The sequence below is a fragment of the Dama dama genome, chromosome 15 (assembly GCF_033118175.1).
Source record: "Dama dama isolate Ldn47 chromosome 15, ASM3311817v1, whole genome shotgun sequence".
NCBI lineage: Eukaryota > Metazoa > Chordata > Mammalia > Artiodactyla > Cervidae > Dama > Dama dama.
The window spans coordinates 85,056,089-85,081,583 of record NC_083695.1 but is presented as its reverse complement, the minus strand read 5'-3'; the positions used below and the strand labels follow the sequence as shown (position 1 = coordinate 85,081,583).

Here is a 25,495-nt window from a genome sequence, read left to right as displayed (position 1 = left end):
TTTTAAAAAATAGAGTCTGTTCATTGAAAACAAATCCAAAACCCAGGCCTGAAGGAGGTGGGTGATCGATTGGCTTAAGGCAGGCACTGATAAGTTGGAACCTGGCAGAATGTGGACCTTCTAACCCCAGAGCCAGAAACTGCCCTCCCCTGCCCATGTTGTCTTCAGGGCAGAGTCACTCTACCTGGTACCTGTGCAGGTGAGAGGGATACGAGCCAGCCAGCAGTCTGCCTTTGGGACACGGGGTCTGGTGATAGAGACACACGTGCCAGGCTGATTCCCTCAACAACACGGAAGCCCCACGGACTCTTCCAGAAAGCTGGAGGGCAACAGACAGCACAAGCCTGGGCTCCCCTCCTCGGAGCCAAGTCCAGCTGTCTCTGAGCCCCCAGGACTGAGTGTCGGGGCAAAGAGATGGAGACAAGGGAGCAGACCTCAGAATCTCAGATTTCTACCTAGCGCAGCCATTGCAGGGAACAGGAATGTGGGAGGGGTGCAGGCTGCGGTGAGTGGCAAGCACTCCGAGAACGACTCCTTTCATGTTAAAGCCCAACAAGGACAGAGGGTGGCAGAAGCCCCAAGAGAATGTGTCTCATGGCTGACTGGCCAGAGGAGGAGGCCAGAGGACTGTGGGGCTGGAGAGTTCCCTCTGCAGCCCCCACCCCCACATTCTGAGCCCCAGTCGGCTCAGGTCTGCAAGCCCCACCCGAAACGTGCCCGAAGTGATCGCCCATGCAGGCACAGCCTGGGCAAAGAGACGGCCAGTGTGACATTCATGCCCATCTCCCACCTTCTACAAGGCCCAGCGGGGGAGGAACGAGAAAGGACAGACAGCAGGGGAGCCAGAAGTCACCCCAAAAAAGGAGGAAGAGAGACAAGTGGGCAGTGGGAACAGCTGCTGGCTTGGAGACCTCACAGGTGATGTGAAAGGCATTCCGTGACCCAGTGTCGAAAAGAGAAACCTGTGCCCAGCCTGAAGTGGCAGGTGAGGAAGCTCCAGCCACTTCTGACTTTGCAGGGTCACCTGAGCCAAGGCGTCCTGGCCTCAGAAGAGGAGGCCGTTTCTGGGACATTCCAGGTCCTGGGCTGGGTGCCTGAGAAACACCGTCTCATTTCTCCCTGGCACACAGTAGGTAAAGAATAAATATTTGGAGAAGTGAGTGAATGTCGTATCACCCAGGAAGGCCAGGCTGCTCCATGCACAGCCTCTCCCTGCTCTCTGCTTCCATTGAGAGTGGCGGCAGGGGCTGGCATGCCATGGCTCCCTATTACCTGCAGGATGAAGACCTAACATTCCAGCTTGCAGGCACGGGTGGTGTCTCTCTTAGACCTCATCCCTCATTTCTCTGCACAAAGCTCACCAAAGCAGGGCACCATCACCTCTCAAATGTGCCCCCAGCTGTCCCACTCCCATGGGGAAACCATGGCCAACATGGTGGAAGTCACAGTCGGCATGGCCTTGACTCCAGCCCAGGTTTCAATCTGAGTTCTGCCTCTTCCAGAGCTCTGTAACTTTGAGCAATTTACTAATCTCTCTGCATCTCTGCATCTTCATCCGTGAAACAGGGGTGGGGAAAAGTAACACCTGTTCCATAGAGTTTGTAATGCTTCAGTGAGCATGTGTCTGTAAGGGAAGCAGCCTGATGCCTGGCCACGGTGAGCGCCCAGGAAACGCTTGCTGATTGGATGATGCTGATGACGCTGAACCTGCCAACCCCAGAAGTTTTCCCTTTCTCCCAGTGACTCCAGCTGGAAACTTTCTGTCCCACAGAGATGTCTCTGTCCCCTCTTCTCCCCTCCACCTCTAGGCATTGGGTACTGAGGACTGACTTGTGATAGCTGCCCGCATTCTCACGGCCATTACCCGGCATCTTGTGTGTGCTTCCTGCCCTGTCTCCCCGACTAGGGACAGCCCTTTAAGGGATAGAGCTGGCCTCACATGCCCCCCAGGAGCCCTCGGCTGCACCCTGCCCAGAGTGAAAGCTGATCAGGGATTTGTGGGTTAACAGGTTATCATTCCATGCATCTGTGTTGGTTGAGACCCGTCCTGCTTGGAGGCAGAGGGATGGATGAGGTGGCCTTTAAGGAGGGGGGTTTCAGGTGGTGACCATATAGAACCTCTAAGTCTGCTAAGAGTAAGTAAATAGAGACTTTGAGGGCCAAGAGAAAAGGGTTATATCCAGGTTACATAAAGGAAATACACAGCTCAGTCCATGCTGCCAGGAGCCACTCCGGAAAGCAGCTCCCCACCACCTGGCAGCTCCCTGGATCCCTGGCATAGAGTAAGGACTTAACAGATGAATGAATGAATGAATGAACAGATAAACTTAAAGCCAGCAGGACTTGGCAACCACCACCCTGAGAACCAAGAAACAAAGCTCTGACCTGAACGGGACTGTTGACAACGGTGATAATGAAGAGGAAGGGGATGAAGCAGCTGCCCTTGGGCACTCGCTGTGAGCCAAGCCCTGGGCACAGCCCTCCCACTGGGTGTCCCCAGTCAATCCTCACAACTTCTATTCCCCTTTGTGCAGACAGAGAGACTGAGGCTTAGGGAAGTTACATCACTTTGCCCAAAGTCATAGTCAGTAAGGAACAGAGCCTGGCTCAGACCCTGGTGCCTCATGCTCTTCACTGTTGTCTCTGTACCAAACTGATGGAAATGGGCCAGTCCCTCAATAGCTTTGTCCCAGCTGACCTGCCTGAGACATAAGCACAGTGCCTACAGCTGCCAGGCACTCCCAGAGTTGCTGACGCCCAATCCTGATGATGGCATCCTTTGGCAAAGCCATTCTCAGCATCTCACTCTGTCTCACGCTGGGCTCAGCCAAAGGCCTGGAGCAATATCACCTCTGTGTCCATCTCTGCCCACCAGGCAGAGGGGGCTGGTGTGATACCGATGCTGGCAGCACGCTTAGTTGCTCAGTTGTGTCTGACTCTTTGCGACCCCATGAATGGTAGCCCACCAGGCTCCTTCTGTGTATGGGATTCTCCAGGCAAGAATACTAGAGTGGGTAGCATTCCCTTCTCCAGGGAATCTTCCCAACCCAGAGATCCAACCCACCTCTCCTGCTTTTCAGGCAGATTCCTTACTGTCTAAGCCAGCAGGGAAGCCCAGTCACATGACCATGTTGAAAATGGCCAGCAACAATCTTCAGAGCCCGTGACAAAGCACTTTCTACCAGTAACTCCACTGGACACTCGATCATCCAGCAAGGGAGGAAGGATGATCAGATCCCCATTTTAAAGATGGGCAAATTGGGACTTGCCTATAAGTCCAGTGGTTAAGACTTCACCTTCCTATGAAGGGGGCACGGGTTCCATCCCTGGTTAGGGTGCTAAGATCTCACATGCCTTGCAGCCAAAACATAAAACAGAAGAAATACTGTAACAAAATTCAATAAAGACTTTACAAATGGTCCATATTAAAAAAAAAAAAAAAAAAGATGGGCAAATTGAGGTTAAGTGACTTTCAAAAGGCCACAAAATCAAGGCAGTAGCACAAGAACCTGGATCTCCCACCTCCCAGTCAACAGGAGACTCTACAACCATTTCTTTCTGTTTAAAATGGTACCTGACTTCTGGGCAGGGAAACAAAAGACAGCCAGTACAATTCTCTCTCTCTAAACAGAGCAAACTGTGAAAAGGGCCACACACACCGAAACGTTACCAGTGATTATCTCATCAGCAAGTTTTATTCTCCTCTTTCTTGATTCTATTTTAGAAATTTCATCAACGGGCTTATTTCTGTAAAGAGAAAAAGAACTAAAAGATAACTAAAAAAATAAGTTTTAAAGACGATGCAAGGACAGTACAACTGTGAAACAGGAAAAAAAAGAAGAAGAAGAACGAACAAAAAGCCAGGCTGAGTTTGCAGGTTTCTCGATTTTGCATCTTCTTTCCTGGTACTGGCTGGAAGAGGCCACAGGGAGAAGCCAGCAGGAGCTCTGGCTCCCAGGAGCGCTTCAGGGGATACATTTTTTTGTTGTTGTTCCCTTTTTTTTTTAATTTGAAAGTTTATGCTGGCCCCACATATCCCTCCACCCACATTTTTTTCTTCTCACTCTCCCTTGGGTGCTAGCTCCGGGGTACTCGGAACAAGGGGTGTTTAACGTGCTGAGGCAGACGCTGGGGTTAATGCTGCCAAGGGGCTGCTGAAGACAGAGCTCGGGAAATAAAGTCTGTAAATAGAGTCTGGGCAGAGACCATCGCGAGTGTTGGCCTAGTGTCTCTGCATGGGGCAGAACTCTGCCGGCTCAGGCTGCTGCGGGTCGGCTGGCCTCTTGGGCTGCTTTGAGGTCCCTGTTGCTGCATAAACCAGCCTGTTTTTCCCCTGTTCTCAGCAACAGGCCTTAAAACAGACAGAAAACCCTTCTCCTGCCTGCGACTGCAGGGAATCGGGGCTGGCAAGCGGGGCGGAGGTGTTCCTCAAACCTCACTGGCTTTGTCCATCAGCAGCACATTTCATGTTAACGGCATCTGTGGATGCAAGCACGAGCTGGAAATGGAACATTCCAGAGGAAGCGAGGGAGGCAGAGGGCAGAGCGCAGTCTACTCGGGTTTAGCTGACACTCGGGTGTCTGCATTCAGAAAGACAGCACGGGCCTCACCTCTGAGCCAGAGACTGCGATGTCACAATGAAGTACAAAGAGGGTCATTCGAACGCTAATTGTGGTGGCAAAAAATGAGAGGGAAAAAACACCCAGGGGCTTCCCTGGAAGTCCAACGGTTGAGACTCTGTGCTTCCACAAATATCACATATTAACACGCATACACATATATGGAATCTAGAAAAATGGTACTGATGAACCTATTTACAGGGCAGAAATAGAGATTCAGACATAGAGAACAGACTTATGGACACAGTGGGGAGAGGAGAGGGTGAGACGAATTGAGAGAGTAGCATTGAAATGTATACATTACCATGTGTAACATAGATAGTGAATGGGAAGTTGCTGTCTAGTGCAGGGAGCTCAGCCTGGTGCTCTGTGACAACCTAGACGGCTGGGATTGGGTGGGAGGTGGGAGGGAGGCTCAAGAGGGAGGGGACATATGTGTACCTAAGGTTGATTCACGTTGATGTACGGCAGAAACCAACACAATATTGCAAAGCAATTATCCTCCAATTAAAAATAAATAAAGTAAAAAAAAAAAGACTCTGTGCTTCAAATGCTGGGGATATGGGTTTGATCCCTGGTTGGGGAACTAAGATCCCAAATGCTGCCCGGTGGCCAAAAAAAAAAAAAACCCGCCCTAAATTACAATACATACATGGCATATATGTGTGTGTGTGTGCTTAGTCATGTCCAACTCTTTGATACCCCGGACTATAGCCCACCAGCCTCCTCCATCCATGGGATTTCCCAGGCAATAATACTGGAGTGGGTTGCCATTTCCTCCTCCAGGGGATCTTCCCAACCTAGGGATCGAACCTGCACCTCCTGCATTGGCAGGCAGATTCTTTACTACTGAGCCACCTGGGAAGACCATGGGATAGATAAGAGGCCTTTAAAAAATCAGGTTCACGCCAGTCAGGATGGCTGCTATCCAAAAGTCTACAAGCAATAAATGCTGGAGAAGGTGTGGAGAAAAGGGAACCCACTTACACTGTTAGTGGGAATGCAAACTAGTGTAGCCACTATGGAGAACAGTGTGGAGATCCCTTTAAAAACTGGAAATAGAACTGCCATATGACCCAGCAATACCACTCCTGGGCATACACACTGAGGAGACTAGATCTGAAAGAGACACGTGTACCCCAATGTTCATCACAGCACTGTTTATAATTGCCAGGACATGGAAGCAACGTAGATGCCCATCAGCAGATGAATGGATAAGGAAGCTATGGTACATATACACGATGGAATATTACTCAGCCATTAAAAAGAATACATTTGAATCAGTTCTAATGAGATGGATGAAACTGGAGCCCATTATACAAACTGAAGTAAGCCAGAAAGATAAACACCAATACAGTATACTAATGCATATATATGGAATTTAAAAAGATAGTAACGATAACCCTATATGCAAAACAGAAAAAGAGACACAGATATACAGAACAGACTTTGGGACCCTGTGGGAGAAGGCGAGGGTGGGATGTTCTGAGAGAACAGCATTGAAACAAGTGTACTATCAAGGGTGAAACAGACCACCAGCCCAGGTTGGATGCATGAGACAAGTGCTCAGGGCTGGTGCACTGGGAAGACCCAGAGGGATGGGATGGGGAGGGAGGCGGGAGGGGGGATCGGGATGGGGAACACATGTAAATCCATGGCTGATTCATGTCAATGTGGCAAAAACCACTACAATATTGTAAAGTAATTAGCCTCCAACTAATAAAAATAAATGGAAAAAAAAATCAGATTCATTTGAGGCCACTGAAAGAGGGCTTATTTTCAAGATAACTTAAAGGAAATAAATAAACCACACAGGTGGGGATTGACCGGGCAGTAGGCTAGTTCCCTACAGGCCCCTGGTGTAGACAGTCACCCCTCCAGACAGCCCCTGAGAACAGAATTTTGTGTTTGGTTCACTGATGTATCTTCAATGCCTGACACTCAAAAAATATGCGTCAAATAGAAAAGCATAAATCACATTTATGGAGGTTTTTAATGACATGGGAAAATATTTTTTAAATTATATTAAGAAAAAGATTAATAAACAAAACCATGGTATGTGCACAGGGGTAAAAGCTAGAAGGAATTACATGAAAGTGTTAAGTGTGGCTACAGCCCAGTGGTAAAATTATGTGTGGTCCTTCATGTGCGTTTTCTTATGTTTTTTAGCAAAGTAATTTACCAATTACAATGACGTGAACAATCACAACAAAAATAAAAAGAGGGAACATAAAAGCACCATGCAGCATGGTTTGGAAAGCAGTTAATCATCCTGCAGACATTCCTGTGGCCTGTGGGGAGGCAGTGAGCCTCAGCCTACAGGGGTTAACCCCGAGCCAGGTCGGGAAGGAGGGATGGGTCTACTCTCAGACTTGGGGGGATTCTGGGTCCTCTGGCCCCTTGAACTTGAACTCCAGAAACTATGTGAGAAGGTGGGTACTTAGGCGTTGAATTGTGATCCCCAAAGAAGATACTGTGGTTCTGGAGAAGACTCCTGACAGTCCCTTGGACTGCAAGGAGATCAATCCAGTCAATCTTAAAGGAAATCATCCCTGAATATTCATTGGAAGGACTGATGCTGAAGCTGAAGCTCCAGTACTTTGGCCACCTGATGTGAAGAGCCGACTCATTGGAAAAGACTCTAATGTTGGCAAAGATTGCGGGCAGGAGAAGGGGATGACAGAGGATTGAGATGGTTGGGTGGCATCACCAACTCAATGGACATGAGTTTGAGCAAACTCTGGGAGATACTGAAGGACAAGGAAGCCTGGCATGCTGCAGTCCATGGGGTCTCAAAGAGTCGGACATAACTTAGCAGCTGAACAACAAAGAAGATATGTTGGAGTCCTAACCCCTAGTCCTTTATAATGTGATCTTATTTGAAAATAAGGTCTTCACAGAGATGATCAAGTTAAAATGAGGTCATTAGGATAAACCCTAAACCAATATGACACCAATATAACTAGTGTTCTTAAAAAAAGGGGAAATTTGAATATACACAGACACACACACACACAAGAATGCCATGTGAAGATGAAGACGAGGTTAGGGTGATGCTTCTACAAGCCAAGGAATTCTCATAATCTCCAATTATCATAAGAAGCTAGGAGGAAAGCCTGGAGCAGAGGGGCTCAGAAGGAACCAATACCGCTGACATCTTGATCTTGGGCCTCCAGCTTTCAGAATTGTGAGACAATGAATTTCTGTTGTTTAAGCCCCCTGGTCTATGGCATTTTGCTCTGGCTGCCTGAGCCCACTAAGACAGTGAGCCAGGTCACAGAGAGACCTCATCAAGTCACTTGTGTCTCTGGGACTCAGTTCACTTACCTGGAAAACGGGAGACTTGGCTTAGAACCATGGGTTTCAAACTTGGTTTTAACTCTGGAATAAAACCTTACACAGAAACCCAAGTATAAAAGGCAAAAAGAAAAAAAATAAATAAATAAAAGGCAAAAAGAAAGCCTGATCAGACAGAAGTCTAATTTAGATCTTTCATGCTCCCTGCACAGCAGCCTTTGAACACCACAACCTCAGATCATCTATAAAATCCGTATCAAAGCTCTGTTCTAAGAATCTCCCAACATGAAACCCATCAACTAGGGCCACTGGGCATTGTGCTTGTACCCAAGGCCAGGCTGAGCACTGAGGATCCAGCCCTCGCCTTCCAGTGGTATTGGTATTGGTATTCCAGTGGTCAGCAGTATTGCTTCCTTCTGAGCCCATCTGCTCCAAGCTTTCCTCCTAGCTTTTTATGGTTGTTGGCAATTTTGAGAAATCCTTGGCTTGATCTTGGTGGAGAGGTGAGACTAATGCCCAGCAAACTGTGGGACTAGCCAGGCAACCCTCTCCCTCCTAAGAGCTACAGCTGCAAACAGGTCACCTGATGCTCTAAATCCGCCACATCTAAATTTATCTTGCCCTCCAAGGACAAGCAGATGCTGAGCCTTATCAGAGCATGGTAAGTGGCAGAATGACAGACGGGACGCGCCTTTATCACCCCAAGGACGGGAATGACGTCTGCAGAGAGACTTGGTATCCCTGACAGTGAAAATCAAGCGTTTGCATGCCAGCCTGGCAGGCCTGAAGGGGCCTGGGTCACACAGACCCTGGGTGGGGTGAGACCTGTCTCAGGAGCCCAGACTCCTCTCCAGACCCTGATGTGTGCCTGGCAATGCCAAGGGACCAGTTGCCCATGAGCAGGGACGAGCAGAAAGGGAGGCTGTTTGCAGCAGAGACCAGTCCTGTCTCATCTCTGGGAAACGACCCTGGCCACCTATTCCAGTCAGGGGATGTGCCTGGCACATCAGGGGATGCGCCGACAATGTGCAGGCAGGAGACCACTGTGGGGATGAGGGGTCCCTGCTGGTCAGAGTGTAGCGCTGAGCACCCCAGGAGGAGGCTGGAGACTCCAAGGATGGGGTTCCAGGTCAGACTGGGCTGATCCAGGCCTGGGCTTCCTCCAAATCCTTGTAGGATTGAAGGTCCTGAGACCCCCACCAGCCAAAGGCTTTTGACTATCAGGTGGCTCCCACCTGCCAGCATCCCAGAAGAACCAAGCAGGAGCCCCTCAGCCAGTCCTACAGAACCTGCAAAGACAGCGAGACTCTTATCATCCTCTCAGAGGCCACAGGCTCATTAGTGGACCCAAAATCTACCAGGAAAGAGGGAAATGGCATCACTGTCCCCAGTGCCCCACTGTGGAAGCAGGCAGCAGATCCCATCCTTAAGCATTCAACTTTGACCACACATATAACTTGCCAATTCATTCTCCTTTATACAAAAATCACCTTATAGGGCTTCCCTGGTGGCTCAGTGGTAAAGAATCCGCCTCCCAGTGCAGGAGACACCAGTTCAGTCCCTGACCCGGGAAGATCCCACATGCAACTAAGCCCGTGCGCCACAGCTACTGAAGCCCGAGCACCCTACAGCCCACACTCCACACAAGAGAAGCCACTGCAATGAGAAGCTCATCCACCGAAACCAGACAGTAGTCCCTGCTTGCCACAGCCAGAGAAAAAGGCCCAAGCAGCAACGAATATCCAGCACAGCCAAAAATTTAAAAATAAACCTTTTTTAAAAAGTGCAAAATCTCAAGGCACAAAACACAAAATATTATTTAAAAAAAAAAATCTTACAGATAAAGCTAACGTCCCCTCTGACCTCTATGCCTTCCCCCGTGCTAAGTCACTTCAGTCGTGTCTGACTCCTTTGCCAGCCCGTGGACCTCAGCCCATGGGGTTCTCCAGGCAAGAATATTGAATTGGGTTGCCATTTCCTCCTCCAACAAATCGTCCCAACCCAGGGATCAAACCCACATCTCCTGTGCCTCCTGCATTGCAGGCAGATTCTTTACCTGCTGAGCCACCAGGAAATGCCTTTCCCAGGGGTAACCCTTGTCAGGGCTCTACGGTGCAACCTTCCAGAGCATCCTTGTGTCCTAGGAAAGAAACCTACAAGGCCAGGGATCTGGGCACAGTGTGACACCATCGGCTTCCACAGGGGAGGAAGGAGGGCCGAGGGGGGCAGGGACCAGGGTGGCCTCCAGGAAGCGGAGGCTGGAGGCATGGGCTCAAGGAAGAGAAGGACCCCCCAATGCAGGGGTCCCTGGATCACTGGCCAACATGACATCTGCACAAAAGCGGCTAGCCCCACTCATCATTTGTAGCCAATTTGGCTTCTTCGGGAAATTCTAAAGCCTCCCCCGCAGGGCCTTCAGCCTTTACCCTACACCACCAGCACCATGATGATAATGGTGATAAGGACAGTGTGTAGTAGGCACCCTGCTGGCCCTCCCAACAATTCTACCAGGTTGGTATTCGTGTGTCCCATTTTCGAGACAAAGAAACTTGCAATCCAGAGAAACCAAGCAACTCGCCCCATGTCACACAACTGGGAGCCACGGAGCCACCATTTGACTTTAATGCCAACGGCCTTCCACAAGATGACATTGCTTCTGTGGCCAATGGTACAGCTCCTGGGCCTGCACACAGTAGGGGGCTCAACACGTGTCTGTAGGCTGATTTCTTGTTGAAAGACCATGAGCAACACTGAGTGAATAATCAAGACTAAGCTAGTTCAAGGCAGACTTCACGTTATTTTCATTTTTAAATTTTTTTGGCTGCACACCAAGGCAAATGGGACCTTAGTCCCCCATTGCAAGGACTGAACCAGCACCCCCTGCATTGAGAAGCGGAAGCTTAACCACTGGATCACCTGGGAAGCCCCGTGGTTTTCCTTCTTTAAAGTTAAAAGCCTACATTTTCTTCTAGAAATCCCCCACAGCCTAGAGTTGCTGCTCCTAGAAAGAGTTAAGGCTTTGGCAAGCGGTTCTCTCCCACAAGGCAAATGAAATCTCTCCTGTCCCATCAGTCCGTGAGGGTGCAGGGCACGGCGGCATCTACTTTCTGTGAGAAGTCTCCTCGTAAACGTCACCCTGCCAGGAGGTGGGGAGGGGGCTTGATTTATTATATAGCTTTTGGACAGTCCTGTAGAAATATTGCCAAATAGAGAAATAATCAACTCTTTCACTCAAGCCCCCTCATACTCTTTTTTTCTTTTTTAATGAAAGAATAAAGTACGCAATGAGCCTGAGCTAAATAAATAAAAATGCCACACTTTATGCCCAACAGAACTTTCTGCGTCACTGAGAAATATTTGCAGACCTCAACAATCTTTTATCTTCACAATGATGTTCCTGCCTTCCAAGCTCTGGATATTCTGAGAACTACTTTGATTTGGGCTCTCTCTAATTATCTTACAATTAGCTTACTAACGAATGCCATTATTCGATGTTTCATCAAGCAGATATTAGAGAACACTTCCTCTTCTCACAATCTGTCTGCTCTCTGCCAGGACTGTCTAAAATTGGTTACTGATGTCTGGGGCTCAATTGGAAGTAGATACATGTGGCAAGGAATCTCTGTCTTAATACTCATTGCCGCCATTCACAGTTAGTTACAGTTTCCAGGCTGGGAAGGAGGGCAGCACCCATTCAATCACTTGATACATCCATCCATCCACCTACTCCCAGTACCAGCAATGGAGACCCAAGAAGGAGGATGTGGTCCACGTCTCTCGGGAGCTCACACAAAGAGATGCCCCGAGAGGCTCAGAGTGATGTCATTTCCTCCAGAGAAGTTCTTGATGGGTGGAAGACCCACAGCACGGTTCTCCAGCTCAGCAATCTGTCCCTCCAACATGAAACTTTCTCAATTTGCTAACACCTATTTCTGCCAGCCTCCTGGGTTCAGCCATGAGTGAGCTTGAGGGCGGCGGCAGGGGTCGGGGTGGGGGGGGGTGGTCAGGAATCAGGCCTGTTTCTCAAGTGCATAGCATACCATGAGGGCCCAATAAACTTGTACAGTAATCTGATGAACAGGCAACCCACACTTAGAAGATGAAAGAAAAAAAGAGACAGAAATGTCTCTTTTTCTGAGTGCCTAAGCAGTCTCTCTGCTTTGGGTACTGGCTGGGGGCTGATGCCAAAAAAATGTTTGTGAGTCAATATAATGCTGGTGAATGGAGAGTTGCAGCTGAGGACCAGGGGCCTGGACTGTCCAAGGCAGGTCACTTCTCCTCTCAGAGGCTAACAGACTCTGAAATTCAGACTCAGGTCTGAAAAGGGTGGTTGGACAACATGCTCTCCAGTTCCTTGAGTTGAGAATTCTGTAAAAGTCTAACCTCCCTGTAAGAATCATTTTAATTGCTGCCTCAGGGGAAATTGGCCTGGGCCAGGAGTCACCACGTCACCTGCCCCTGTGACTTGTTCATCTATCTGGTAGGGAATGGGGGAATGGCGTGTTAAAACAGATGCTTTCTAAGGTACCTTCTAAGCCTGAACTTTCAGGACTTTTAGTTTTAAACCATGGGCTACATTAAATTTGGGAATGCCAAGTTCATGTTACAGATTTTCTAAACAGAGCCCCAATTTTCAAGATTTCACTTCATTGACTCTCCCAGTATTTAATGAGCCCCTACAGTGTGCCAGGCACTGTCCTAGTGGTGACCCACACAGTCACTGTGGTCATGGGACATCCAGTCCAGTGAGGGAGAGAAAAAACACACAGGTCAACAACTAAACACAAGATGACTGCAGCTGGGGTCATGGGCCAAGAGGATTAATAGACAGCACTATGTGAAAGATAGCAATTAAAAGGAGAATACAGTCCCTTTCTAAAGATTAGTTGGAAAGGCTTTTCTCTTCTTTTTTAAAAAAATATTTATTTATTTGGCTGTACCGGGTCTCAGTTGTGGCAAGCAGGCTCTTCCATCTTCACCGTGGCATGCAGGATCTTTGGTTGCAGCATGTGGGATCTAGTTCCCTGAACAGGGATGGTACCTGGGCCCCCTACAATAGGAGCATGGTCTTAGCTACTGGACCACCAGGGAAGTCCCAGAAGGCTTTTCTATGGAAGTGCTATCTGAACTGAGACCTAAAGGTCCCCTGAATGTGGGGGAAGAGCATTCTAGGCAGAAGGAACAGCAGGTCCAGTGGCTCTAGGCTAGAGACAAGCTTGGGGTAGTCAAGGAAAAAGCAACCAGCACAGCAAAGTCAATAGAGGTGGAGGGAGTGACTGAGACCAAGGTGAAGGCAGACTCATACAAGGCAGCATAGGAAGGGCATTGCCAAGAGGTCCATGGATAGGATTTAAGAGGTCCTTGAACCTTGACTTGCCTGGTGGCCCAGCTGGTAAAGCGTCTGCCTACGATGCGGGAGACCTGGGTTCAATCCCTGGGTCAGGAAGATCTCCTGGAGAAGGAAATGGCAACCCACTCCAGTATTCTTGCCTGGAAAATCCCATGGATGAAGGAGCCTGGTAGGCTACAGTCCATAGGGTCGCAAAGAGTCAGACACCACTCAGCGACTTCGCTCACTCACTGAACTTGGATGGAGAAAAACATCGTCTCTCTATTCATCAGCCTGTAACTGGAAATGAGTACTTCCTTGAGTCACAAATGTCAACAACAACCCACAGTAACATTAGCAGTGCCTGGGAATGGTCAACAACAGAAATCTCACACCCATTCATATTACCATCATTGCAGGTATCTGGAAATATTACTTATCAGTTCAGTTCAGTTCAGTCGCTCAGTCGTGTCTGACTCTTTGCAACCCCATGAATCACAGCACACCAGCCCTCTCTGTCCATCACCAACTCCCGGAGTTTACTCAAACTCATACCCATCGAGTTGGTGATGCCATCCAGCCATCTCATCCTCTGTCGTCCCCTTCTCCTCCTGCCCCCAATCCCTCCCAGCATCAGGGTCTTTTCCAATGAGTCAACTCTTCACATGAGGTGGCCAAAGTATTGGAGTTTCAGCTTCAGCATCAGTCCTTCCAATGAACACCTAGGGCTGATCTCCCTCAGGATGGACTGGTTGGATCTCCTTGCAGTCCAAGGGACTCTCAAGAGTCTTCTCCAACACCACAGTTCAAAAGCATCAATTTTTTGGCACTCAGCTTTCTTCACAGTCCAACTCTCACATTCATACATGACCACTGGAAAAACCATAGCCTTGACTAGATGGACCTTTGTTGGCAAAGTAATATCTCTGCTTTTTAATATGCTATTTAGGTTGGTCATAACTTTCCTTCCAAGGAGTAAGCATCATTTAATTTCATGGCTGCAATCACCATTATGCTCCTCACTAATTCAGAATTACAGTAGCTATTAGAACAGTTGCTGAGCCTTGGTTAGACCAGTTGCTGAGCATTATTAAAGCTTCCCAGGTGGTGCAGTGGTAAAAGACTCCACCTGCCAATGCAGGAGACACAGAGATGCAGGTTTGATGCATGGCTTGGGAAGATCCCCTGGAGTAGGCAATGGCAACCTGCTCCAATAATCTTGCCTGGAAAATTCCATGGACAGAGGAGCCTGGCAGACTACAGGCCATGGGACCTCAAAGAATCAGACATGACTGAAAGACAAAAAAGCTCATATACTTCCAGATCATAATATTTTAAAGTACCTAATTATCGGAAAAGAACTGGTTTCCTTTGCAACACCATGTACTTTATTTTCTGTATATGTAAAAACATTATTCTGAGAGGGGATCCCCAAGCTTCATACAACGGCCAAAGTGCTCATAAGGCACGGTGAGAAGTTTGTGTTTCATTCCAGGGGGAAGGAGAGGCGGCTGTTGTTTCAGCAAGGGGTCCACTGGGTGCTGTTCTCATTTCTTAAAATCACCCTGGGGTCTCTGCTGGGGGAGATGGCTTGCAGTTATCAGGGCCATGCTGAGCGCAAGAGAGAGGGTATGGCTTTAACAGACCACTGTTCTGGCCAGTCCAGGGGATCCTAGAGGGCTCCGTCCTCCCCTCTAATGAAGAGCCTTCCCACACAGCCTTCCAGGTCCACAAGGGCTGCGTCACCCTGGCCCAAAGCCTGTCCCGGGACATCCTCTCCAAACCTTTAGAAAATGAGCTCATGTGTGCGCAAGAAAAATAAATGCGGCATTTGCCACTGTTTGGTTTGTGTATTGGTCTAGAAAAGAAATGAGATTTTTATTTAGGAAAGCCTTCCAGCAGGACCCCAGCAGAGACTGGGCAAACACCAGGGCGACGGACTGTAAACACGCAGGAAGGCCCGAGCCCTGGGGCCCGTCCCCGCGAGCAGTAGTCCCTCGGCTGGTTTAAGGCGGCCTTCCTGTTTTCCCGGCCTCTCTTCACACTGCCCTCACACACAGAGCCTTTTCAATGCCCTCAAGGAGAACAGAAGAATTCATTTTCACACGCCAGCGCACACGTTTCTCACACCCTCCCAGGGGAGTGGACTGTGCCAAGAGGCTGGTTTATGGACCTAGACAGACAGATGGGGCGGGGGCCCGTGGGGTGGGGTCCACTGGCAGAGCAAAGCTCAGAGGTAAAACCTAGGCTCCCGGGTCCCCCAGGCCGGAAGTGAAGAGGGTGGGGCCAGGCCAACCGGAAGGTGACGGGCCTTGGTGGCCTGGGGCAATGGTCTGAGGCCTCCTGGGGAGCAGGGTTAGACTTGGGGGGACTGAGAATCAGGGGGCAGGGAATGAATCTCAGTAGAGCTCGCTCACCTCCAAGTGTCAGGATCAGAGATGAGAGACATGGAGAGGGAGGGAGCACTAGATCTCTGAATCTGGCTCAAGGGTAAGTGAGAAGGAAGGTAGAAAGTGAGGTGTCCACATTGTTGGGGTGAACAGTGGCCAAAGTGTGACCGTTCTGGAGGGGCCAGCTCAGCTCAGCTGTCCCTGTCCCTGGCCATTGCCCAGAGAGAACACGATTTTTATTTCTTTATTTATTTTTGGATGGGAGGTGTTGTCTTTGTTTGCACCCACTGGCATTTCTGGGTGGTGAGTGTCTCCGGGGATATAAGGGAGGCAAAAAGGAAAGCCAGGAGCTCACTGGCACATCATCACTCCCCACAGCCCGAGGTCTCAGCCAGTCTGCCTCTCCCTCATCTTTAGGAGGATAGAGGAGCCTGGCGGGCTACAGTCCATAGTATTGCAAAGAGTCAGACATGACCGAAGCCACTTAGCAGGCACATACAGACACATAAAGTAAGGGAGGCAAATTAACAGCCTCAAAGGGTAATTGGGGGTTGATCCCACCCAGCATGCATCAAATGCTCCATGAATGTTGGATGAATGTTGGCTGTATCTTTATGCCAACTGGCAAAGGCATCAGCTTGGAGCTCCTACCTGGCACCACTTTACAGCATTGTCCATTTTGACACGCTGGACAGATGACTCAGCAGTGACTGGGCTCCTCGCTCCCCTCCCAGCTCCTCCCCGCGCCCCCTGGAGCAGGACGGCTTACCTATGGTCCTTCGGAGGTCTTCACACTGGCTAATGTGAGGGAACTTTAGGATTTCCTTCCACTTCTTGCTTTTCCCTTTGCGCTTTCCTCCGCCTCCTGCAGAGATGGGAGAGAAAGATGGGGAGCTGATGCTGGTGTTGCCTGAAGTGCCAGAGCCCACGTCCCATCCCAGTGAGCCTGGGTGCAGCTTCCTACCCAGGAGACTGGGACAAGCCCCTCCCTAGCCAGCCCCTCCCATCACCCACTTCTGCACCTACACCGGGTACCCGTTCTTTGCTGATATCTTAACCATGTTGTGCAGCCCCACTGGGGACCTGGCATCAGCCCCAGACTAGACCTCAACCTTACTACAGCTGAACCTGGCCGACTGGCTCAGGAAAGCCTGGTGAAATGGATTCACAAATGGGTGAGATGGATTCACAAATGCGCCCCCCCCACCACCACCTCATTTTGTCCTCTTGTTTCCTGTGGACAGTCCCCATCCCCAGCTGGAGGCCAGGTACTGGGAACAAGGACGTCAACTCTCCCTCGCCTTGAGTACCCCCTTCTTCTCCCGCCTCACAAACCCCAGAGGACACATTTCTCAAGGCTGGAAGGACTCCTGATGGACCACATCAGCTGCCCATCCCTCCCCGTATCCTGCCCAGCATGCCCTATAATGAACACGTGCTAGGGACACACATGCGATGAATATGCACATGTGATAAACATACAAACACAGTGAACAAACATGTAACAAGCACACAAAATGAATACATGGAGCTGAGGAAGGTGCACACACGGGTGTTCCTGTCGCCCCAATACTTCTTATCCCTGGCCGGTGGACAGACCTCAGAACACTCAGGTGTGTAAGCAACAAGGGGGTGCTGACTCCGGCCTGCATGTCCCTGAGCCCACCACCACTTGGAAATTGGACCTGGAGGCACCTCTGTACCATCACATGGTTAGGACCCTACAAGAACCTGAGATGCATTTGTCTGACCCCTGTTGCCAGAGTGGTCCTTAAATTCCACTGGTCAGTCACTCATCAAAGGTCACATAGCCCTTTAGGCCCCTTAGCATCTCAGGATTTTAAGGGCCTTTTATCCTCTTTCATGGGATCAACACCCCAAGTATCTGTGGGGTTTGGGGCCTGGTTACAGAGACACGGGATCTTGGGCAGGTCCTCGGCACCCTGGGCTGCTCCCTAAGCTGGGTGGGTATGATGTCCCCCTAGTCTCTGACCCTCAGAGAGGGTCCAGGCAGGGCAAAGGCCCTTTCTCCAGCCAGCCAACCCAGGGTATCGTGAAGGAGCTGGCCTCTGGGCCCATCCCCAGCAAAGTATGTGTTCTGGGGCTGGCATGGAGCTGATCTCAATAAATGTAGCAGCTTCCCTGGTGGCTCAAATGGTAAAGAAGCCTCCTGCAATGCAGGAGATGCAGGTTCAATCCCTGGGTTGGGAAGATCCCCTGGAGGAGGAAATGGCAACCCACTCCAGTAGTCTTGCCTGGAAAATTCCAAGGACAGAGGAGCCTGGCAGGCTACAGTTCATGGGATCTTGAAAGAGTCGGTATCAATAAATGGAGATTCCCAAGTTATTCAATTGCCCTGGAAAGCTGAGACCACCTTCCAAAACAGCCAGTGTGTGGGCTTCTAAAGACAAAACCAGGACCATCCTCAGAGCCGGGAAGGAGGAGAGAGAGCCAGTGCAGAGGGGCAGGACAGAGTCCATTTCCTGGCTCTCTGCTCGTTCTGTTTCCAGCCCTGACCAAGCAGCCCCAGCTCCCTCTGCTCAAGTCTTCGCAAAGATCAAAAGCATTGGACTACAAGGAACGAAATGAATGTGTACGGGGCACATGCTGTGGCCAGACACTGTTTGGACATTATCTTATTTAATCCCCAGAATGACTCTTGGAGGAGCAGATCACCAGGTACATCACAGACGCAGAAACAGATGTCCAGGTTGTGTAATTTCCCAGCTGATGGCCTGTGCTGCTTCACGCATGCTGGGTGCTCCCACCGGAGCTGGCACACATCACCGCCCACACACACCTCGGGGCCCTTCAGCTGGCCTTCCCTGAGGCCCCACTCTAACTCTCCCAGGCAGAGCTATTACTATCCCACTTGAAAGACAAGGAAACTGAGGAAACAGGGAAGAAAGAGGTAAGTCTCCTACACCCCACAGCTCACAAATGGCAGACACGAGACCCCAGCCTGAGCAGAATCCAGACCCCAGGCACTCATATGCATCCTTCTGTCTATAAAGCTCCCTTTCAGGAGCCCTGTAAGCAAGGGAAACTCCCAGGGATCACAGAGAGAGCTGGCCCCGGACCTCAGAAGTGACAGGACATCTGGTAAGAGCAAGCAGAACTTGGAGGTCTTCAGCGGAGACCCAAGCCTCAAAGAAAACACGCCACCCCACACCCGAGGCCTCAAGAGCTGTTCTGTTTGACCCACAAGTGCCTTGTTGACTTGTTCACCTGTTCACTGAACCAGGTGTCAAGATTTAAACACTGAGGTTTTTCATATAAACCCAGATTCGGGACTTCTCTCCCGTAACCAGGTACATGGCAAGGCTCAGACAGAGCTGGGTGCAGCTGCCCGTGGACACGACATGTGGCCTCCATTCAGTGGCCAGCCTGGCCCCTTAAATCTTAGTTATGTGTATGTCCCAGGGGAGGGCTGCCCCCTGGAGAAATTAGCCAAGTCTGCTCCCATCCCCATCAGCTCCAGCTCCAAGGCCTAAAGGAACGGTTAGAGCTCATCTAGTATGCAACCCCACCCCCACCCCCCACCATTCATTCCACATTCTTCATTCCCAGATCTGGCTGGGATGAAGCACTTTTGTGTGCGTGGTAAAATATAAGTAACAGAAAATACACCATTTTAACCATTTTTAGGTATACAATTCCACGGTACTAAGTACATTCACAATGCCATGTAACCATCGCCACCACCCCGCTCCAGAACCCTTTCATCATCCCGAGCAGAAACTCGGTGCCCATCCAACACCGGCTCCCAGCCCCCTCCGCCCTGGCAACCCCCATTCTACTTTCTGTCTCTGGTTTGACTGCTCCAGGGACCTCATGATGACAGCACACAGAATGTGCTCTTCTGTGACTGGCTGATTCCACTTGGCATGATGTCTTCGAGGTTCATCCATGTTGTAGCGTGTGTCAGATTTCACTCCACTGTACGGTGGAATGATCCTCTGTTGTGTGTGTACATACCACCTTTTGTTTATCCATTTGTCTCTTGGTGGATGCTTGGATGGTGTCCACCTTCTGGCTATCGTGAATACAGCTGCTCTGAATATCTGAGTCCCTGCTTTCAATTCCTTCGGGTATATGCCTAGGAGCAGAACCGGTGGATCATATGGTCATTCTATGTTTGCCTTTTTGAGAAATTGGTGAAGAACTCTTGGCCATACAGACTCACAGGTTGTACCTCATCAGCCTGAACCCCAACTCTGTGAGCGGAACCCAGGAATGGGGCTACTTAAAGAATATAGGCTAACTTCTCCATTAAGAAAGTTAACACAAAATAAAGAAAATTAACACAAACCCATTAATTCATTCAACGAGTATGTTGAGCATCTACTAAATGCCAATCAGCACACAGGTGCTGGGGACACAGGGATGGAGAAGACCAACGGGGTGTCACCCTTCTGGGGCTTCCATCTTGGGGTGCCCAATCTGGTAAGGAAGACATTAAGTCTTGATATCAGTGGTTCTCAACCCCCGGGGCAATTTGTCCTCCAGAAGACATCCGGCAGTGTCTAGAGATATTTGGGGTTGTCACACCCAGATAAGAGCGCTGCCAGCATCTGGCAGGTAGAGGCCAGAGACAGAGTTAAACATCATACAAGGTGTAGGACAGCACCCCCACACAACAGAGAACTAAGTGCTCAAAGTGTCAATAGTGCTGAAATGGAGGATGCTGCTTTATTTATGACCATTATGACCAACATTCAGGAGAAGTGCAGAGTTTGGGAGAGACTTGCTAGTAATGGGGCAGTGGTGGCAGTGGGGAGAGGGGAAAAGTGAGTCAAGGCCACCTGGAGAATGTAACACAGAGGCTGGAGTGATGAAGAGAGGGTAGGTACCACACAGCCTCCTGGGGGAAGATTCCTCTTCCTCCTCACCCCCTCAGCCCCCAGAACAGGGCAGGGACTATGTAGGCAAAATCATACTCCTCCAAAGTAACCCTTAACTGCTGGCACCTGTGAATACATTAGGTTACAAGGCAAAGGGAATTATGGTTACAGATGGAATTAAGGATAGTGACAGGGATGTTATCCTGGATGATCCGGTGGACCTGATGTAACCAGAGGCAGGAGAGTCAGCTCAGAGTGATGTGATATGAGAAAGACTAGATCAGCTACTGCTGGCTTTGAAGAAGGAAGGGGCCACAAGCCAAGGGATGCAGGCAGCCTCTAGAAACTGGACGAGGCAAGAACAGATTCTCTCTTAGAGGCCCCAGAAACATAACAGCCCTACCAACTCCCTAGTTTTTACCCAGTAAGATGCAGGTTAGACTTCTGACTTCTAGAACTGATGCCTCTGCCTACTGAAGCCCTGCTCCTTCTTCAAGACTCCCTTCTAATCCCCTCTCCAGGGCTGCTCTTGAAAGGCAGATTCCCTTGTCTGGCCCACAACCCCCTCCCAGCTCAGTCCAGATTCTTGCTCCATATCCTTCCAGAGGATGGGGCAGCTAACACAATTGGCCTGGACAATTGCAAGCTTTTGTTATGTTATGCTGACTGGGTAAATGAATATTTGTAAGGATCGCCCTCTGGGCTTAGCACTGAGCTAAGTGCTACATGTTGTGGTCCTCATTTAGTACTAACCCCATTTCACAGATGAGAAACCTCAGGCTCAGGGAAAGGGGCTAATGGGTCCAATGAACAAACCACACAATGCAAACAGAAGTCCATATCTTCTCCAACCCATGCTGATTCACAGCCACTTCCTATCTCGAGCATCCCCGGGCTTTCTTTTCTTCACCCACCAGCCCACCGCTGCTCATGGTTTACCTTCCATGTGCTGAAAGTGAGGTGGCCAAGAGGACAGAGTGCCCACCTTCGTGGAACTCCAGCTCACCCCAGGCTTCAGAGAGCAGAGCTGAGTGAGGCTGCTGGGGGTGTGGTCAGGCAGGTGGGGGGCTCATGGAGGAAGGGGGCTCCCTCCAAGGAGGGGTGCCAGCAACACAGGCTGGTCGTCAGCCTGGAGGGCTCCCACCAGAAGTGAGAAGAGACCACGATGTCGGGCTTGGGGACATGGGCTGAACTCCCCCGCTCGCAGCTCCGGGGAAGGCACCAAGGGACCAAGGCAATGGGCCTCTCTCCCGAGTGGACATGAGTCTAAGCACAACCTGGAGAAAGTTGGGCGGCAGGAAGATGCAGCGTTCCCCAGGAACAGCCTCCAGGGACGAAGTGGCTTAGCACATCACTCTGCTCGCTCCAGCCTCCAGGGTCCCCCCTTGGCTGCCAGCAGTGGTCTCATGCAGGTGCAGCCCAGATGGGCTGAGAGAAGCATGATAAGTGGGTGGCAGGGCAGGGGAGCGGGGAGAGTGGCCAGCAGGCGGGCAAGCCCCAGCGGGGATGAAACGCAGGACTTGGGAAGAAAGCAGAGTAATAAAGAGCTATCACGTCTTTAAGCGCTCAGAACAGGCTGAGCTACTGAGAAACTAATTGGCATTTCTTTCATTCCCATAGACACCCCCAGGGAAGAATGAAAGGATCATGCCAAAAAGCTACCATGAGAAAACTGTCATTGTGGGGGAAGAAATTGACTGTTATTCTCGTGGCATCTACTGTTTTCTAGGAAGGTGTTTGCGCTTTGAGGGCTGAGGACTGAAATGAGAATGAGGGGGAGAGTGTCTGGGAGGGGTAGCAGGGGGAAGGCCGCGCTCCAGGAAGGCACAGTCCCCGCAAGATCCCAGGGATGAGGGACTCTGAGCAGTGAGGGACCCGGGGCCAGCCTGACACAGGGGAGCTGACGTCGAGACCCCTCCCCCGAAGGACACTGACAAAACAGGCAACAGCAGTGACCCCAATGGTCTGAGGTCTTATTTTGGGGACTCCTTGGAGCCTTAAGGGCTTCCCTGGTGGCTCAGATGGTAAAGCGTCTGCCTGCAATGTGGGAGACCTGGGTTCTATCCCTGGGTCAGAAAAAATTTCCTGGAGAAGGAAATGGCAACCCACTCCAGTACTCTTGCCTGGAAAATTCCATGGACGAAGGAGTCTGGTAGGCTACAGTCCATGGGGTCACAAAGAGTCGGACACAACTGAGAAGCTTCACTTCACTTCACTTTGTGGCTCAGAGGGTAAAGAATCTGCCTGCAATGTGGGAGGCCTGAGTTTGATCCCTGGGTTAGGAAGATCCCTTGGAGAAGGGAATGGCAACCCACTCCAGTACTCTTGCCTGGAGAATTTCATGAACAGAGAAGCCTGGAGGGCTACAGTCCATGGGTTCGCAAAGAGTCAGACATGACTTGAGTGATTGATACAGGCTTTGGAGCCCTGGGACTTTTTGTGCTATCTTTGGAAGGGATAGGGGAACAGACCTTTGCAGAACAACTGACCTCGAACTTCTCATTAATCTTACAGGATATCTGATTTGGAAGTTAAAGAAATGTCGCATTTCCTGTACTACCAGGGTCAGGGAGCTGTTTGTTTAGACATCTTCTCATTTAATCCTCTCATTAACCACACAAGGTAGATCCTCTTAATGGTCCCATTTGACAAGTGAGGAAATAGATTCAGAAAGGCAAGAACTTTGTTTCAAATCACTCAAGCAGTTTGTGTTATATCTGAACCAGGACCCAGGGACTTCCCCAGTGGTCCAGTGGTAAAGAATCCATCTGTAATGCAGGGGACATGAATTCAGTCCCTGGTCAGGGAACTAAAGTCCCTCATGCCAAGGAACAACCTGGCCCTTGAGCCACAACTAGAGAGTCTGAATGCTGCAAGGAAAGATCCTGCATAACGTGATGGAGATCCCGTGTTCTGCAACTAAGACTCGAAACAGTCATATTAAACAATAGATAAACCAAGACCCAGGCATCCTGACTCCTGGTCTACTGTTCTCTTCCCTCCTGGTAACAAATGAGCAATCGGTCAGAGAAAGGTTCCTTGGGTAGAAGCTGAGCAAGACTCCGCATGTGTTGCAAAGACTTGCCTTCACGCCCTCCAATCAGTGGTTCCCAGTGTGGTCCTTGGACCAGTTGCACCAGCATCACTGGGGAATTGGTTAGAAATGCAAAATCTTGGGCCCCACCTTAGATCTACAGAGTCAGAAATTCTGGAAGGGGGCCCAGCAATGCGTTTTAATGAGCCTTCCAGGTGATTCTGATGCAGAGTCAAGTTGGAGCAAGTCCTTGAGCATCACGTGGGAAATGGTATGACTGGACCACCCTTTCTGGAAATTTCTCTGATTATTATTTCTGCTCTGCCTACTTCTAAAAAGGATCTGAAGAAACACACAGGTGTTTGGAAGTTCAGTAATGCTGGGGTGTGACTCTGTTAAGAACCCAGGTCCCTGTCCCTGCCTGACTCAGGCATTCTTCTCACACGATGCCCACAAATCCACTTATCTGGCCACTCGCTGGGGTAGGGGGACAAACTGGATATGGACCCAACGGTTTCCAGAAAACTAGAGGGAGACGCTGGAGAGAAGCTCACCACCGGCCTTGGTGGGTAAAGGCTGCTGAGATGGCCTCAGGGACCCACAACTCCAGGCCCCAGTCTGGCTCCCTAAGGAGTGGGAAGGACTCCCTTCAAACACCACCCAAATCATCAGCACACACACCATATACTTCCTGGGTGCCTTGTCCCATTCTGATGGCCCTTGGACCTTTATTGTTCTACAGACTCCATAGAGAAAAGCATCACCCCTGGAGATGGCACACCAGGATCCATAGAGGACCTGATGCATTTTGTGGGCCCTGAGGAAGTTGGAGGCTGGTTTTCCCATGGACTACATTCCTCCAGGACAGACTTGGCTCAGATTGCAAAACTGTGTTGGTGAGTGCAGTTCTAGCCAAGGTGAGCAGGATGAGAGACTCATTCAACTTGACTCTCAAAGATGAGGATTAATACCAGGGTCATAAGGAGCTTCTAGGCATCCAAGGAGAGGCAGTCAAGAGCAACAGGGTTTGTAGGAACAGGAATGCCATGGACACATGGAGAATCTGGGGCTGGGGTGTCTCTGCCTCTCTGCAGACCATGCCACGCTCACTCACCTCTTTGCATGGAACCCAACTGGCCATTGTTGTATAATGAAAACACTGGCTTGGTTCTCGGCTCCTGGGAGGTGACCTCCCAGTCCTGGAAATTTTCTGAGTGTTGGGGATGTGGGTTTTATTCATGGTGGACCCCCAGAACTGTATCTGAGCTTATGCTAATGAGATGACTGGGGCTGAGGCTGGCCATGCCAGAATGACCAACCATGGTTGGTTAGAGGGTCAAGGCTTTGAGCCAAATGACAGTGTCCAAACTTCGGGGTGGGGAAGGAGGCTGGAGGCTGAGTTCAACCACGTGACTAATGATTCAATCAATCATGCCTAAGTAATGAAAGCCCAATAAAAACTCTGGGCACCCAGTTTGGGTGAACTTCCTGGTCAGTGCTCACACCCCGGTGCTGGGAGGGTGACGTGTCCATCACAGACCTTGCCTTGTGCATCTCCTCATTTTGCCGGTTCAGATTTGTATCCTTTCACTCTAATAAAATTGTAAATCTAGAGCTCTCCTGAGTTCTGTGAGTCGTCCTAGAGAATAATCAAACCTGAGAGGGGTTGGGGGAATTCCCAAATTTGTAGTCAATTAGTCAGAAGTACACATGGCCTGGGGATGCCCAAATTCGCATCTGGGGTCTGAAGTGAGGGCGGTGGTCTTGTGGGAACTGTGCTCCCCCTGCGGAGTTTTTGCTCATTCAGGGTAGTCAGTATCAGAATTGTGCTGCAACCAGCAGGCCCCAAAGCCCCCTCCCTACCCATTGGCCAGAATCCTGAGTCCAAACTCCCAAGAGGGGCTTCCCTGGTGACTCAGAGGGTAAAGAATCTGCCTGCAAAGCGGGAGACCCAGGTTCCATCCCTGGGTGGGGGAGATCCG

At 50.1% G+C, this 25,495-nt stretch overlaps 1 protein-coding gene across 1 annotated transcript in view; it reads right to left on the bottom strand.

The window, feature by feature from the left end:
* The window catches only part of GRK5 (G protein-coupled receptor kinase 5), a 226,240-nt gene that overhangs the window by 106,972 nt on the left and 93,773 nt on the right, over window positions 1-25,495 (bottom strand). The window contains exon 2 of the mRNA XM_061162762.1: window positions 16,405-16,500. Coding sequence (XP_061018745.1) covers window positions 16,405-16,500 — 96 coding nt within the window. The remainder of the gene's footprint in view (window positions 1-16,404; window positions 16,501-25,495) is intronic.